The sequence below is a fragment of the Mchenga conophoros genome, linkage group LG4 (assembly GCF_057382185.1).
Source record: "Mchenga conophoros isolate Kocher_MC1m ecotype Shallow Benthic linkage group LG4, M_conophoros_male_GT1.1, whole genome shotgun sequence".
NCBI lineage: Eukaryota > Metazoa > Chordata > Actinopteri > Cichliformes > Cichlidae > Mchenga > Mchenga conophoros.
The window spans coordinates 38,271,547-38,289,453 of NC_140529.1; the positions used below are offsets into that span (position 1 = coordinate 38,271,547).

The 17,907-nt window shown below is 44.6% G+C and overlaps 2 protein-coding genes across 2 annotated transcripts; both read right to left on the bottom strand.

Moving 5' to 3' along the window:
* Positions 1 to 132: 132 nt before the first annotated feature.
* On the bottom strand, positions 133 to 6,690 carry nfatc2ip (nuclear factor of activated T cells 2 interacting protein). The gene is made up of 9 exons (XM_085272309.1): positions 6,557 to 6,690; positions 3,775 to 3,873; positions 2,515 to 2,575; positions 2,318 to 2,435; positions 2,148 to 2,228; positions 1,820 to 2,060; positions 1,458 to 1,602; positions 737 to 852; positions 133 to 653 (listed from the first exon to the last, which is right to left on the bottom strand). The coding sequence occupies exons 1-9, from the start codon at positions 6,566 to 6,568 to the stop codon at positions 492 to 494; spliced, it is 1,035 nt and encodes a 344-aa protein (XP_085128435.1). The 5' UTR covers positions 6,569 to 6,690; the 3' UTR covers positions 133 to 491.
* A 1,756-nt stretch (positions 6,691 to 8,446) lies between these two features.
* sgf29 (SAGA complex associated factor 29) lies at positions 8,447 to 12,282 on the bottom strand. Its single transcript, XM_085272310.1, has 10 exons — positions 12,180 to 12,282; positions 11,674 to 11,747; positions 11,516 to 11,591; positions 11,368 to 11,440; positions 10,896 to 10,960; positions 10,679 to 10,808; positions 10,171 to 10,317; positions 10,050 to 10,085; positions 9,367 to 9,529; positions 8,447 to 8,844 (listed from the first exon to the last, which is right to left on the bottom strand). Exons 2-10 carry the CDS (start codon positions 11,737 to 11,739, stop codon positions 8,728 to 8,730), a joined length of 873 nt encoding a protein of 290 aa, XP_085128436.1. The 5' UTR covers positions 11,740 to 11,747; positions 12,180 to 12,282; the 3' UTR covers positions 8,447 to 8,727.
* Positions 12,283 to 17,907: the final 5,625 nt, after the last annotated feature.

Sequence of the window (17,907 nt, forward strand, 5' to 3'; positions counted from 1 at the left end):
CACGGTGCCAGCGACTGTAGGGCAGTGAGTCTGTGACCGGATTTGTTTGTTCCTACACGGTCACCGACATCATCACGTCCAAAAAAGCCAACAGGTCATTTCCTTCACATTTCATCAAACACTGTAAACGTCACCTTTCAGGACCAACTGTGTCCATCTTTTATTTACAGTACTCTTCCACATTCACATTGAGCCTCCAGGGCGGCCATGTTCTTGCCCTTTACAGGTGGAGGTTTTTCATCATGACCTCACTCATGCAAATAATGTGAGGTCAGCTTGTTTTGCTTTTATTTGATTTTCATAAAAATAATACTCACAAACAAAAACAGGAAGTGGCTTCAGTGTGGACACAGAAAGGTTAAAGACCTGATTGGTGCGCTTGGATTTTGCTGTCATTTTGTCCGTGTCCCATCGTCAGCACCTGACAATAAAGTGACCTCTGAAATGATCGCAGTGACGCTTAAATAAACCGTAGAGCTGAAGTGGGCGACTCAGACCCAGACTTCGATGATGTCACCGTCCTCCATGTCGAGCTGCGCCGGCGTCTGGCTGCCCGTCACTTTGGAGCCGTCGAAATGGAAGCGCACTTTCTTCTGATCCTTGTTAGACATCTTGGACACGTACTGGAAGAAGATGGACCTCAGCGGCGCCTCCTGAGGAACAAACAGACGGCGTCATTACATCATCGGCGTTAACGCCCTGCTGTGAGAAACAAGGAGAAGGAGGAGGTACGAACTCTGTGCAGAGAGAACTCCTGAGAAGAGTCTCTGTCTTTGCTCTGCAGCCTCACAGTGATGATGCTGCCATCACCGTCTGACTGGCTTCCATCCTCCGCCGCCATGACCACACACTCTGAACACACAAAGAAGAAAACATTTTGCACTCTGGGACTCCATCAGAGCAGCTTCACATGAATCACAGTTCAAAATAATCCTTCTTTGTCTGATATCACCCTCTGGCCACACACAGGAAACGGTGCTGGGCAGAACCCTTTCAACATAAGAGTCCCCTGCTCAACACAGTGAGCCAGTTAATCTTTATTATCACCGAGCTGCACACCAAGACAGCTTCAGGACGGTGGGAGCTGTTATTGTGTCGCTGATGGAGGTGGTTACACCTCTGAAGCAGTTTTTCTGTCCTCCTGCACTTTAAATGTTTTCTGGTCTTTTACTGTTGCTGAGCTGCTCGGTGCGTTCGCTCTGTTCTGATTGGTGATTTGGTCTCTCGTACCGTTTGATTGGCTTGTTTTGGTCCTTCACCCTGATGATGACCTCCCCCACCTTCACCAGCATCTCTCTGGACCTCACGTTGAGAGTTTCAGTGAACAGCAAATACAACAACTACCAGTTGAACCCGTGGAATCGACCTCGGATCTTGTTGAGCGTTTGTTTAAAATCCACGGTGACGCCGTGCGGAGGACAAACTGCAAACAGGGGCTCTTTGCGTTTGGGACTCACCTATAATGTCGGCGATGCCGAGGCCGAGCTCGCTGATGGTGGCGCTCGTCGGCAGCTCCTCTTCCTCCCTCAGCAGCAGGAGGCGAGGAGGCGGGACATTTAGGATGACAGACAGCTGCGTCACCACATCGCTTAAAGGCGTCGACTAAAAAAAGACAATCAATCAATCAATAACTGACAGGATGCTTAAACATACATTACGTTAAAAGGGCCCATAATCCTCTGGGTTGGGTGTCTGGTCCCCGGGTCAGTACTTCTCAATCAATGTGACTCTGACTGCTGTGGAGGCGGAGCTTAACACACCTGCTGAAACGCGGCACAGTGGCCTTTTATTAACCTGCGCTGCTGTTACCTGTACGTACCGACAGCACCGGGATCTTGTGGATCTCAGTCCTGCAGCGGATCTTAAGCGGGATCTCTCGCACTGAGGAGCTCTCTGACTCCGGCTCCGGGCTCATGATGATGACGTCATCGTCCTCATCGTCGTCCACGCGCACATACTCAGGATGTGACATGGGAGGACCTCGGCGCCGTCTCGACAGGCCGCCCTGAGGCTCTGGAGAGAGGAGGGAGCTCACCGCCCGGAGCTTCTGGTCGATCTCACTGAGGCGGGAAACAAAAACAAAGCCAGCGCTGATCTTTAGCGGATGTGTCTGGAGAACGAAACAGGAAGCACACACGCGGACTCACCTGAGCTTCTGTTTCATCGCCCTGGACTGTTTCTGTACGGGACTCTCTGGAGGAGGAGGGGACGGACAGCGCACGGCGTCTCTGAAATAAAGCAAGAGGCTCAGCAACGAATTCAAACTAAACTCGGCTTAAAGTTCGGAAGCTCGGGCACGATGCGGGTTCTGACTCACGGCCGCTGCTCCGCCTTCTTCTGCACGTGTTCATCTTCGGAGTCGCTGAGGGTGACGAAATGCACCGGCTCGGTTCGAGATGAAAACTCCAACAACAAACTGTCGTCTGCGTCGTCATCTGCTCACAGACAGGAAGTGGTTAAAGCCAGAAAATCACCCGCTCCTCTGAGCGTGGATAAAAGCGCGTCAGCTGTTACCTGTGTCGGTCTTTTCAGTGAGCAGCGCTGCCGTCGGCTTCAGCTGCAGACTGCTCTTCACCTGCAGACACAAAACACAGGATCAGGACAATCTAGTTCATGTGATACAGGTTGATGTTGCATGAAGATGTATTTAAGCCCCTCCCACTGAAGGGACACAGCACTGCTCTACAGTGAATCACAGCTTAATGTCTGAGGAATGCATGACACGTCATTTATATATATGTACAATTTTTTTTTACATGTTTTTCAATTCAATTTGACTCACAGAGGAAAATCACAAGAACAGCTGATAGATTAAAGTATCATATCTATCTAATAGACTCCAGTTTGTGCATGTAAATGGAGAGTCCTCTTCACACACTGAAGTTAATTATGGAGTTCCACAGGGTTCAGTGCTAGGACCAATTCTGTTTACATTATACATGCTTCCCTTAGGCAGCATCATTAGAAGACATAGCATACATTTACACTGCTATGCAGATGACACCCAGCTCTATCTGTCCATGAAGCCAGATAACACACACCAATGAGTTAAACTGCAGGAATGTCTTAAAGACATAAAGACCTGGATGGCCGCTAACTTTCTGCTTCTTAATTCAGATCAAACTGAGGTTATTGTACTCGGCCCTGAAAATCTTAGAAATATGGTATCTAAGCAGATTCTTACTCTGGATGGCATTACCTTGGCCTCCAGTAACGCTGTGAGGAACCTTGGAGTCATTTCTGACCAGGACATGTCCTTCAACGCACATATTAAACAAATATGTAAGACTGCTTTCTTCCATTTGTGCAACATCTCTAAAATTAGAAATATCCTGTCTCAGAGTGACGCTGAAAAACTAGTTCATGCATTTATTACTTCCAGGCTGGACGACTGTAATTCATTATTATCAGGATGTCCAAAAAACTCCCTGAAAAGCCTTCAGCTAATCCAAAATGCTGCAGCAAGAGTCCTGACAGGGACTAGAAAGAGAGAGCAGATTTCTCCTGTTTTGGCTTCCTGTTAAATCCAGAATTCAAAATCCTGCTCCTCACATACAAGGTCTTAAATAATCAGGCCCCATCTCATCTTAATGACCTTGTAGTACCATATCACCCCACATAATGTATTTTACTGAGTTTCTTCTGACAGAATCCAGCTCCTCTGAAGTCTGACAGCTGAAGCTCAGAGATACAGTGTGATGTATGATTCTTGGTCCATGTTGTCCGGCTCACTTTAATCCAAACAAGCTTCCATGGCTCTTATTGGCTCCTTACCTTGTTGGAGTAGATGGGCACGGGGACAATGGCTGACGGGTCGAGGATGCGTCGGCGCTTTGGCGGTGGCTTTGGGAGTGGAACGTCGCTGCTGTGAACCTGAGAACAGAGACAGAAGTAAGAGAAACGTCCAGCACGAGACGCCTTCAACAGACACCAGGGGGCAAAATATTAGGAACACTTCTATAACGTAAGGCAGCACAGGACTGGGGTTATAGTTAACTAAAACTAAACTACGAATAAAACTAGATGTCAACAAAATATTTTTGTTAACTAAGATACAAACATAAAGTCTACACTAGACAAAACCAGCCAGGAGTAGTCCCGGGGCAGACCCAGGACACACTATATCTCTCGGCTGTTCCCCCGGACAAGTTGGAGAAGGTGGCTGGGGAGGTGGGAAGTCCAGGCTCCTCTGCTTAGGCTGCTGCCCCCGCGACCCGGCCCCGGATAAGACGAAGAAGATGGACGACCAGAACCACTTGAACCAACGTTACTACAGTTAACTAAAGCTAAAAAACACCGTTATTAAAAAGAGCTTTATTTAAAAGTTTAACTTCAGTGCTCAGTGGGAGCAGCATGCTCAGGCTCAGCAGTCAACCCTGCTTAAAAACACTTTGCTGACTTTAAACACCTCTACCACCATCACGCCAGGTTCCTCTGATAAAAGTGTTTGATTCTTCTGCTTTAATTAAATATCACAGATGTATCTAATAAAGTGGCATGTGAAAGCATGTGTTCCTCAAAGCCCCAAAGTTCACACAGAAATGTCACAGTACTGAGTTTAAAAGTGAATCTTCCTGCTGCTCCCTGCAGAGATCACCACAGCAGCTCATGTGCCTCCTCCTATCCCAGCACACTCCTCTGTCACTCCAGCCCTGCAGCTCCATCGTCATCCTCCGCACATGCTCAGACCATCTCAGCCTCCCTGACTCTGAGCTGTCCCTCTGATGTAGTGATGGGATTTCCGGCTCTTTTTAGAGATCCGGCTCTTTCGGTTCGGCTCACTAAAAAGAGCCGGCTCTTTCGGCTCCGAACCGGCTCTTCAGGTTGTTTTGTTGCTTTAATTAATTTATTATTAACAATAATATAAAATTATGCACAAAAGGAATTACTAACGTAAAAAGTGGTTTTATTTATATATGTTTATATATAAATATATGCGGTGGCCCCTAGAGACAAAACACGTACAAACTCCAAAACACATTTCTAGCATGAACTGAACTTCCAAAGCAGAGCTACTAGATCACTTAAATTACACAATTGAAAGCATGTGTGTATTGTTTGTGTATTTATACACAGGCACTCATATATATATTCAAATAATTTAAAAAAAGTTCATTTACCTGTTATTACCACACACCAAATCCGGTCGTTGGTACTTGCTGGCTTGTGTAGCCACAAGATAAGAAAGGCTCAACACTGCGCCCAGCATCCTGGAGCACTTCTGTTGTCTTTTGTACGTGTTTTGAGTTTTTATGTGCTTCTGAGTTTTTATATGCTTCTGAGTTTTTACGTGCTTCGGAGTTTGTACGTGTTTTTACGTGTTTTGGAGTTTTTACGTGTTTTGGAGTTTGTACGTGTTTTTACGTGTTTTGGAGTTTGTACATGCTTCAGAGTTCGTACGTGATTTGAAGTTTGTATGTGCTTTGTCTCTAGGGGCCACCGTAAATATACTTTTATTTATTCACTCCACATAAAATGTAATAAATAAATAATATAATACAAAAATCAACTATTCACATTTCAAGTTTTAACTATTTAAATTTTCAGCTTTTTCCTTTCACAAATTTAAAGTGAAAAGAACACAAAACACTGCAAACCACAACACAATTAAATATAAATTATAATATGAAAACTAAAAGAACATGCATATTCTCTGTCATATGGACCTGCATGAATAAACTTTCTCAATCCTTTATCATCTGCAACCGAAAATAGTTGTGGATGATTACTATACCTTTCTAATGTTGTTGTCCCTGCCTCTCTTTCTCTCTCTCTGGCTCTGTTCCTGTGCTACTGAGTGTAACTACCGCCCCTCCCCCCTCTGCCCAGCGTAAAGCACAAGGCTCGCGTGCAGAGTGAAGCGGGAAAAAAGTGCGAGAGAGAGGCTGAGAGAAAGAAAAAAAAAAAAAAAAAAACCCACGTGACGGCTCGCGATAAGGAGCCGGCTCGCGTCGTTCACGTCAAAGAGCCGGCTCTAAGAGCCATTTCGTTCGCGAACGACCCATCACTACTCTGATGGACTCGTTTCTGATCCTGTCCCTGCTGTTCAACATCTTCACCTCGGCCTCCTCCGTCTTCAAACCACGTTAAAGCTTCTTCCCCCTCGCGCTACTCTCCACCTGCCTGTACTGGTATTTCCCCCTGTCTAGTGCACCGTCTGTTGTTTTGCGTAACTGACCCCAAAACAAACCAAACATCAACAAGAAGTTTAAAAGTGATTACATTTGTTTAAAAGCAGAGCTGGGTTGTAGTTTAACCTCGCAAAAAGCTTTCAGCGATCCTCGGCGCAGTTTTTCTGTTGTCTTAACGCCATCGGCAGAAACAAGAAAGCGAAACTATACCTGACTTTTATTTTGAAGCGCTCTGATTAAGGTTAGCTAACGTCGCGCTAACGCACAGTTAGTCGATTTAAACGGACTTTCCGCCAAAGCTGCTCACCTCCGTCTTCCTGTAGGTCTAATCAGGAGGCCCCTAACCTTCTAATTAAACACAACATTCATGATTTCAGTAACGTTTCATCACTAAAAAAGCACCAGCAGACCTGTCACCCACTCACCGCTTCCGCCATGTTTGTTTCTTTCCGCGGGGCGCCGCAACATTCACGGACTGTGGGATATTCTGCCTCAGTAGCGGCAGTGCTGCCTTCAAGGACTCTAGTGGATCCGTAACTGTAAAACTTGTAGATGCAAACTAACAACAACTGATATCAGACACACTGAAGGAAAAACTAAGGAACCAGTTTCAGTATTTTCAAGGTTATTTGGAATTTCGGAGAAAAAACTTAAAGAAAAATCTGCTTTCTGCAGAGAAAAACAAGTGTCCAGTTTACAAGAACAAAAAAAAACTAGCAAAAATATATTTTTGAGGAAAAAAGGTTGAAAATTGAAGGATTATAAGAAAAATTCCCAAACTTATAAGAACAAGATCAAATTAAAGTACTTTAGAGTATGGAATTTATGTGGAAAAAACAAACAGGTGAGTTTACTAGAATTAAAAACACTTCATTTAAACATGGACAAACTTATAAAACAAGCTGTGAATTTAAGAGAAATTCATATAATATTTTAATATCACAAAAATAACAAATACAACAAAATCTCATTAATATCTGGTAATATATGAAATGGAAACACTACGTTCCTGAGATCAGTGTGAATGAAAACAAAGCTGGAGATTGTCGTCCTCCAAACTGCACACTGACAGTTTGTGTGATGTTTCAGATGCTTCATTAAAATAAATAAAGAGAGGAGCACGTGCGTGGGCTCCTCGTGCTGCCAGGAGCACATTAAAAGAACTTTCTTCATGTGGAGGACTATAAATACCTCAGAGTACACATACACTGGGTTAAAAACACCACTGCACTTTACAGGAAGGGCCAGACTCGGCTCTATTTTCTGAAGCGGCTGAGGTCATTTAACATCTGTCTGACAATTCTCAGGATTTTTTGTTACGGTCAGTGCGATCCTCTATGCTGCTGCATGCTGGGGCAGCAGGTTGAGGGTCGCAGACCCCCACAGACTGAATAAACTGATCCTCAAGGCCAGTCATGTTGTGGGGACGGAGCTGGACTTCCTTAGGGTGGTGTCGGAGAGGCTGGTGCTGTCTAAGACAAAGACAATGTTGGATAACACCTCCCACCCACTCCGTGACGTGCTGGCTAGCCACAGGAGCACGTTCAATGAGAGACTGAGATTACCCATAATGCACCACTGAATGACACAGGAAGTCATTCCTGCCTGTGGCCATCTCCCTGTACAACTAATGCACAGTTACACCCTGAGCAGCTCCTTCATCTGCTGCACCCACGATGTGGGACGGAGATTTCACAGGTCTTTCCTTCCAGCTGCTGTCGGTCTCTGCAGATGACCACACCTGTGCAGACTCACACAGCTGTAGCTGTCTCCCTGATGTGCAATTTTTCCTACTATGACAAAGCATTTTACTCTTGTTGTGTAGCACGTTATTCTATTTTTAACTTATTGTTTTTCTGAACTCTTGCTGCTCTTAAACTTGGCCACAATATTTTTGGCAGTGACCAACGTGTGGGACTAATAAAGCTTTATGTCATCTCTCTGTTAAATTTGTAAACTCTGAACATATTGTATGGTTTAAACAGTTCAGTCTGTTGCTGTCCTGGAGCAACTGTAACCCACATAATTTACTTAGGGACGAATATTCTGATTCTATTGATTGTCGTGTATTAATCTGACTGAAGCACCTGGTTTTCTTTTAACCTTCAAGTAAACACAGCTGGAAGTCCAAGCATGACCCGAGGACAGTGACCCCAGGACCTGTACCCTGCTTCTGCTCCTCGTGCAGATCACGTTTCCACGTGTCACAGCTTTTAGTTTCAAACGAGAGTCGTGTGTTTCACCGACTTCCTGTGCGTCTGTACTTTGGAGTCATGCTCAGTTTTACACAAAGAGAAGAGACGTGGACACAAACCTGTGCACAGTTTTTTTAAACAACAAACACGAACACGTAAAAAAACAAAACAGTCTGAATAAAACATGAATGAGTTTTTTTTACTTCCTGAAAATAAATTAAAAAAACGTTTTTTTCTTCTTCCTCGAGTGCTTCCTGCTGTTCAACATCTGATCAGCTGATCAATACAAATCCCACTCTGATGAGAGCTGACAAGAAACAACATCAGTCCCAGGGATACAAGCATCAGACTGAGGAACACGTGTTCTTATAAACATGGACGTTTGGTCCCACCGCCGCCGCTCACTTCTTCTTGTTCTCTTTGCAGGCGACCACGTAGCGCTGGGCCACGTTGAGCGGCGGTGAGTAACCGTCAGGGTACGACGTGTCCTCAAACAGCACCGAGTAATCGTCCTGAGGCTGCGCACACACACGCACGCACGCACACACACGCACACACACACGCACGCACGCACACACACACACACACACACACACACACACACACTTTATTAACAGCTCTCAGTCACAGTTTCTGTCTCTGCGGCTGAAGCAGCTGCAGTTCCTCTGATGTCCACTAGAGGCTCCTATAATGAGTCAATCCCCACAGACTGTACAGAGAAGATGGAAGCAGTGTCTGTGACATCACCCAGTGGTTTTCGGCTGATCAGCTTTGGCTCTAAGTCGGCGCGCCGTCACTTCCGACGCCAAAAGCCAACGTCACAGTAACAAAAACACGAATGTTTGGAAACCAGAGGATGACGTGACAGTGGCCACGTGCATCTTTTATCTACAGTCTATGCAGAAGCTATAACGACTCTGGAATAAACGTTACACAGAATAAACTCATAGAGGATAAAACATGAAAAGACTTTTATTAATCGGCGTTCCCTGAGCTGAGGCTGACCCGTCACAGACGCGCCTGTCAAAATAAAACCTCACCCTGTGCGGCGGCGTGTGGATGAGCGCTCGGTAGAAGCAGGTGGTCTGAGGGTAAAGGGCCAGCACCAGCTGGTCCTTACTGAACAGCGCCTCGGGGTCCGTCTCCGGGTTGGCTTTCCACTGCGGCAGAGGGATGATCCGCCGTCTGCTCAGCATGTGCCGCCTGCTCGCTCAGAAAACAAAGAAGAAGAAGAAGAAGGAGGAGCAGATTTGTCACTTTTAGAGAACAAGCTGCTGAGATTCTCCCACAGACCCGGCACAGTTTACTCCTCTGTGACAAGATCAACACACGTTTCGCGCGCTGAAACATACAAGCCCCGCCCACAATCACTGCATTCATGAATGAGTCAGAGGCGTGGCAATCAGGTTTAACGTCTGTACACTGATCTGAATAATGATGGAAACTGAAAATGGAGGAAAGTCCACGAAAAACAGGCGAAGGGACAAAAATCTGCAGCACGAGAACGACTCTAAGAAGAAAGACGACGAGGAAAAGCGGGAGGAGGAAAACACTGAGAAGAGACGAAGAACCAGAGCAGATGTAAAATCCTATAAACACTTGCTTCTGGCTAAAGCTGGGAGTCGTACTCGGCCTCGCTCACAAAGCCTCGCTGCGGTCCGAGCTTCAACGTGAAAGCCCTTCACGTTGTTCCTGTCAGAGAACATAACGAAGAGGAACTCACTCTTTGCCCTCCTCGTCGATGTCGTCCACTTCGTACCTGCAGGGGGAGCAGAGGAGGCGTCAGAGGCTGATGATCGCATTACACCACGCAGGCGTCGCCACAAACGGTCACGTGTTCTTACTTGTTGGTGGAATGGTTGTAGCTGACCACCTCAGCCAGGATCCACTGCTCGTCGCCCTCCACGCTCTTCACCCTCGCCGCCACCTTGTCTCCCTGTTTGGCTACGTAGTCACTGCTCGCAGGGGTCGCCCCGCACAGAGGAGGAGGGCTGGAGAGGGAGGAGTCACAGAGAAGATGCTACCTCAGAAAGTCAGCCGGAGCACACCTGAGCATCGGGTACAAGCTACCGACAAGCCGGTGCCGCTCGCTGCTCATGGCGGGAACAGAAGAGACACTCGGCGGATAAACGTGACGTCCTCGTTTTTAAAGAGAAGATGCCTCACCACCACCGTTTAACGTGATGGTGAAAGAAACGCATAAAAGCCTGAAATAAAGACGTGACCTCACAGGAAGCCTGGGCGAGGACACAAAGCTGCTCTTTAACACCATCTGAGGTGTTTCCATGGCGCTGTGGGGACGTCACTAGAGCCCAATATTGTGGCCACCGGCGTTGGGGCAGTACCACCTACCTCTCCCCCGGCTTCCCGATCCACAGAGGAAGTGTCATGGCCGACTGCTGGAGGAGCGTCATGAGGACGCCACGCCTCATCGTCTTCCTGGGAGGGTCACTGTCGCTGTAAACGCCCGCCATCTTTGCAGCTGCAGACAGACAGACAGGTGAGTTTTGTGTCACATGAAACAGGAAGTCCAGCTGCAGATGTGAGAGGCCGAATACCGGACACGCACCTATCCGCCGCTCCTCCAGCAAAGACTTGATTTCTGCGATCTTATCGAGGGCGTGACGCAGAATGCTGAGAGGCGGAAGGAAAAGACACAAAAGAAGAAGAAAAAGGTGATTTTCACTCACTCTTAGTAGAAATGTGAAAACGAACAGGCTAGAAAGGCGACATGAACGGAAACCCGAGCTCAGGTTGTTGGGCCGCCTGTTCGTGCAGTGACCTCACAGCAGCCATATTACTGGTCACATGATGTCATTAAAAAGGCTCCAACAGAGTCTCAGTCTGTACTCAGAGGAAATTACTGCTTATTGCGCTTCAGTCATGGTGTTCATGCATCTGTCCCCCTTTATTTTTTCATTTGTATAACCTTTATTTAAACAAAACAGTAACAAGCTTGAGACTGGAAGTCTCCTGTATAACATATAAGTGAGATCACCATGATATTTAAAGGTTAAAGGTCATGCTCAGTGGCCTCTCACCTGCACTCCGCCTCAGCGTCTGCCTTGGCCGTGGTGTAGAGCCCCCTCAGCTTGGTGCGGTAGTATGGAGAAGCTGCAGGAGACACACGTCCACGTTTAGGACCACACGACAAATTCAGCACATGTGCTCAAAGCTGCTGACACTCACTCTTGTTCTCAGTCTGCATCCTCTCGTGCGTTTTCTGGATGTTGAGCAGGTTGTGTTCACTGCGTGACCTCTCCTCCTGAAGCGGGCCGAGTGCAGGTAATTAGGATGTGATCAAAGCTTGACCTGATCAATCACAAAGGAAGCGGATCAATACTGACCTGTGTCTGCTTGATGAGCTGGTGGAGCTCAGTGAGCAGCTCCGCAATCTTGGGGTCAGCGGACATGATTTAACCTGTGAGGATGTGGAGCATCAAACAGCAGCGCTTAGTTACAACATACAAAACCTCATTTAAAAAACGTCTACTTTAAGGCGGTTTTAATGACGGTGAACACTTCACAAAGCACAAATAGTCTGAACATTTCGATCACCGCGGTCATAACATACTGGATATAAAGTTCCGAATCAATACTCGTATGTAACATAACTGAAGTCGTGCTCTATGTGTGTTGGGTGTTTTCTGGAAAACACGGGATGTCTTAAATAAAAGATTTCTGAACGGGGTTTGGTGTAAAGTTCGCTACAGACAAAAACGGCTCGGAAATGCTTCGTAACGCCAAAAATCGGATTAAAGAAAACCATTAGCAATATATATTCAACTCAGATAGATCAATGATCGGAATAAGCGTCATATTTCCCTCAAAACTAGCTCCCAAACCTCCTCACCGAGCTGCTTTCTTCTATTATTTGCGCTCAACTCAGGAACCGCAGGTACTGGCCTTCTGTTCTTCTTCTTTGGTACTAATCGTGTGCAGCAGTTTCGGTGAACACACTGCCACCAACTGGGAGGAGTGTGGTACTACAGACACGGGGCGCTTAAAAAACGTAAACATTTTACTTTAAAAATTGTATTTCTTTTTGTTGTACTTATGTGACTTTATTATACCCTTTGTAGCCATTCATTATTTATCTGTAATTTATTTGTGTGCAGTTATTTTCTGGTTTTTAAAGATTTTCCCAGCTCTTTGCTGTTATTTTTTTGTGTACAAACATTTTGTCTCTTTCCCGTTACCTGTGCTGTTTACAGTTGCCTCTGTGGTAATCTAGTGTTTCCTTGGAGGAAATTTGTGATCCTTTGTCAAGATATAGGCTGGGGTAAGAAGAAGGAGACAGAGCGAGTTTAAAAATGGAAATTTACAAGAAAGAAATATTTAAGAAATATTAAACAGAAAATGTGTGTGTGTGTGTGTGTGTTTTTGTGAACTTGCAACTATAATGTCACAAATTCCAGTTTCTTCTCTCCTAGCCTGACCCTGTGTTTTGATTTATGTTTTTTTACTGAGTAATCTGAATCTGGAGTCTGTCCCTGCTGTCACAGGGCGAGAGGAGGGATAAACCTTCCACAGATCCCCTTCATGTTAAAAAAAACGCTTTAAAAAAAAAAAAAAAACAGACCAGGCCGATACCAGGATTCACCATGGCTACGAGTATATGAAGAGCAGAGCCACGTTCGAAAGAAAGATGGAGTCCATGGCTTTAAAGATTCAGCCATAAACTGAAGATAAAGATCAGATTCAGTTTTCTGGTGGACGTGTGATCCATGTGATCCATGTGATCCACATGTTTGATAACTGCACACATTCACGCTCTGCAGCCTCCATTAAAAGCATCAACGCTCTTAGTTTCCTCGGGTTTGTCTCTATCACTGCGATTGATTACAGTGATGGACAGATGCAGTGATTGATCGCTGATCAGTGTTTCTGGGTCTGAAGCTTCATTAAACTCACATCGATCACTGATTGATCAGGCCGATTGCACTAGCCAGTATTTTATCTAAGGTGTTAGAAAGAATCTTGTTTGACAGAGTTAGTGTGTTCATCTCTTCTCTGGATAATCAGTTTGGCTTCAAAGCACGGCACTGACATGTGCATATATGCACTCAAGGAAATAGTCAGGTTGTATAGGGCTAAAAATTCATCTGTCCTCATGTGTTTCATTGATGCCTCTAAGGCTTTTGATCGAGTGAACCACAGAAAACTTTTTGATAAATTGAAGACACGGGGAGTTCCTCAATACATCGTGAGGATTCTCTCTTACTGGTACGCTCATCAGAACATGCAGGTTAAATGGGGAAGCAGTATTTCTGCCCCCTTTGGTGTCAGCAATGGTGTCAGACAGGGTGGGATTTTGTCTTCAATTTTATTTAATTTATATGTTGATGATTTGTCCATACAGCTGAGAGCCTGTAACACTGGGTGTATATTAGGTGAAGCACTGATAAATCATCTTATGTATGCAGATGACCTGGTTGTTTTTAGTCCAAGCAGTGCTGGGTTACAGGATCTTCTTAATGTCTGTACTGAATATGGTGTGCAATATGACAATGCTGCTAAAAGTGCTGTTTTGATATGTAGAACCAAGCAGGATAAACAGCTAAATTTCCCTTTGTTTAAACTGGCACAAAAAACTCTTGAAGTTCATAAAAAGGTGAAATACCTCGGGGACTTTATTACTGAGCAAATGAATGATGATGATGACATATACAGACAACGGTGTGAGCTCTATGTGCAGGCAAATTCAGCTTTTGTTCACTTCCAGTTAAAGTGGCTTTGTTTAAAGCGTATTGCACACCGCTATATACTGCCCCCTTGTGGTCATCCTACAAACAATGTAGCATGCAGAAGCTGCATGTTGCATATAATGATGCGATGAGAATCCTTTGCAGGATACCTAGAAGTGGTAGTGCCAGCCAGATGTTTGTAGCTGTGGGTGTTTGGACTTTTAAAGCACTTTTAAGAAAGTTAATGTTCAGTTTTAGAGAACGACTGGATGGTTCGAGTAACAGTATAATTTTAGCACTTACAGATCCGACAGTGAGTGGTTCCCGTTACTCATCCAGTCTCAGAAAGCACTGGTTAAAGTGTTTGTGTATTTATTGATTTATTTTAAGTAATTGTGTTTTATGTATATTATGGTTTTATATTTTTACTAATGCTTTATATACTTATTTAAATACATATATATATTTAATGGTATACCTTGTGTTGTGTGTGTGTGTGTGTGTGTGGGGGGGGGGGGGGAGTTGTGTGTGTGTGTTTCTTGTCTTGTTTTTATGGACATATAGTCTGCCAATAAAGATTGAATTGAATTGAATTGAATTGAATTGATCATAAATACAGTTCATTAAGATTTCAGTGTGCGAGCAGATGAAGGCCTCTGATTGGTTCTTTGATATCAGCTGCATGAAAGAGGAATAAACTTGTTCCAGGCTGAGGACAGAGTCTTCACCACTTCTGAATAGTGATGTGTCGCTCGCGAACTAAACGGCTCTTAGAGCCGACTCTTTGAAGCGAACGACGCGAGCCGGCTCCTTATTGGGAGCCATGTTTTTTCTTTTCTTTCTCTCTCCCTCTCTCTCGCACTTTTTTCCCGCTTCACTCCGCACGCGAGCCTTGTGCTTTGCACTGGGCAGAGGGGGGCGGGGCGGTAGTTACACTCGCAGTAGCACAGGAACAGAGCCGGAGGGAGAGAGAGAGCAGGGACAACAAGGTCACATTAGAAAGGTATAGTAATCATCCACAACTATTTTCAGCTGTGGATGATAAAGGATTCAGAAAGTTTATTCATGCAGGTCCATATGACAGAGAATGTGCATCTTCTTTTTGTTTTCATATTATAATTTATATTTAATTGTGTTGTGGTTTGCAGTGTTTTGTGTTGTTTCACTTTAAATTTGTAAAAGGAAAAAGCTGAAAATTTAAATAGTTGGTTTTTGTATTATATGATTTATTTATTACATTTTATGTGGAGTGAATAAATAAAAGTATATTTACGGTGGCCCCTACAAAACACGTACAAAACACAACAGCAGTGCTCCAGGATGCTAGGGGGCAGTGTTGAGCTTTTGTTACCTAGAGGCTACACAAGCCAGCAAGTACCAACGACCGGATTTGGTGTGTGGTAGTAACAGGTACATGAACTTTTTTTTTTTTAATTATTTGAATATATATGAGTGCCTGTGTATAAATACACAAACAATACACACATGCTTTCAATTGTGTCATTTAAGTGATCTAGTAGCTCTGCTTTGAAGTTCAGTTAAAGCTAGAAATGTGTTTTGGAGTTTGTACGTGTTTTGTCTCTAGGGGCCACCGTATACATTTATATATAAACATATATAAATAAAACCACGTTTTTTCTTTTTACATTAGTAATTCCTTTTCTGCTTAATTTTATATTGTTGTTGGTAATAAGTTAATTAAAGGAACAAAACAACCTGAAGACCCTGTTCTCTAAAAAGAGACGGAAAGCCCATCACTACTTCTGAAACAGGAAACCTGATTTCCTCGTGTCAGGTCTTCTCTAAACCTGCTGTCTGATAGCGGCCCTTTCAAAATAAAATCCTGCTGACTGTTGTTTTTCTGTTAGAAGAAATGGGTGGTTATCTCTCAGGTGAGAGGAGGAGGAGCCTGTTGTCGGGCGTGTGCTGCTGGTGTCGTCCGACACTGACACGACTCTGCAGGTAAACATCCTGACAGTTAATCATTACCATCTGTGGCGAGGTGACAGAGCAGCGACGTGCAGGAGACACTCAAAGGAAAAACGCCGCAGATAAACACAGCGACTCTCTACCTGCAATCCAGATGTTATTGGTTTTATTTATTGATCCCTGAAGCAGTCAGAAGGTCAGCACACACCTGACAGATAACCAAAGTGACGCCCATGAACAGCAAATATCAAGTCCAGAGTCAGGCTCAGGCAGAGTTGTGCTGTGTGTGCTGATGGGAACCACAAGCAAACCTTTATTTAAGCTGTAAAATAACAAGTCCAAACTGTCCAAGCATGCGAACAGGCACATCCTTAAAGTCACAGAGGACATCATCATTAGTCCTCTGACTTCAGAGAATCTCACCCTGGACTGCAGTCCAACATCAGGCGCTCAGATACCGGAGGGAGCAACAGAAACACTTTGGGCCGTGGCTGATGTGGAAGCAGAGGTCAGGAGGAGCCACGACGCCTGGGCTTTTTCTGATAGAAGAGAAATGACGTTTTTAACTTTTGTTGAATCAGTTTAAATATTTTCCTTCATCGGTGGAAATGTTGGAACCAAACTAAATACTGTTTACGAGCAGCAGGCAGAGCAACAGGCCCGAGCTGCTGTGGATTCTACCGCATGAGTAACAGCACCAAAAACCTCTTTAAATCCTTTTATGTGCCATCGGAGCCATCCCCGCACCGTTTTAGTGGTTTTTACACACAGTAGTGATTTTTTTACTGCAGGATTACGTGTCATGATTTTGTATATTTGGTGTATTTTGGATGTGGAGTTCTTTCTGCTCTTTGTGGATCATTTCTCGACTGTCTGTAAAAGTTTCCAGTCAGGACAATAAAACGCCTGAATCCTGCACACAGGGAGACACAGGTGATAAGAATCAAGGCCAGGAGAGACTACCAAAATAAAACAGGAAGTGAGCAGCAATAACTACACATGTGGGAAGTGACAAAAGAGCAAGAGACAGGAAGCACCGAGGTGAAAATATTCGGGGTTGCTCCATTTCTTCTTGACCGTCAAAGTTTGAACAAAAATGTTACGGTCCAAAGTTTGAGCGGCTATAATGTGCACGCTGAAATTTTAGCTTCATACATCAAACACATTGTACAGGGTGGGCCATTTCTATGGATACAGTGTAACAACATGGGAATGGTTGGTGATATTAAAGTCCTGTTTGTGGCACATTAGTATATGTGAGGGGCAAACTCCTCAAGATGGGCGGCGACCATGGTGGCCATTTAGAAGTCGGCCATCTTGGATACAACTTTTGTTTTTTCTTTTTTTTTTTTTCTTTTTTTTTTTTCGCCTGTCCCATTTGGTTCTTTAGCCATCAGAATTGTTGTCTGAAGACCAACAAGGATACCCAATGGATTTACTTTGCCAAATGGATCATCGTGGCATTGCCGTATTGGTCCATTTGGTCGATCTTTGTTTTTATTATTTATTATATTTTATTTTCAGATGTTACAGACGGGACAGACATGAGTGAGAGATAGGAAAGGGAGAAAGAAAGAGGAAGGAAAGGAAAAACAGAAGGGGAGAGGGACAGTGAGAAAGGGGGGGAGAAAAAAAAATCTCCTGGATCACCTGTTGAGAGAAGAATAGAAAACAAGCAAAAAAAGACAAAAAAACCCAAAAAACAAAGCAACATACTAAACACAACACCATCGCATTAATCTAGCTAAGTGTAAACAGCAGTAAATACTAAATATTCAATGTTGTTGTGCAGCACGCAGGACAGATGTGCTTCGAAGTAGCAGCCAAGAAAGGTGTAATTTGGGTCTACGAGCAGTGAACACCTGTGTGCATACCTGTGTGGATCAGCATGCTTGTATTCCAAAGGTTTCTCCATGTAATGATCTGCTAGGGAGTGTGGGGGGGCCACAGCCCCGTCCTCCAGGG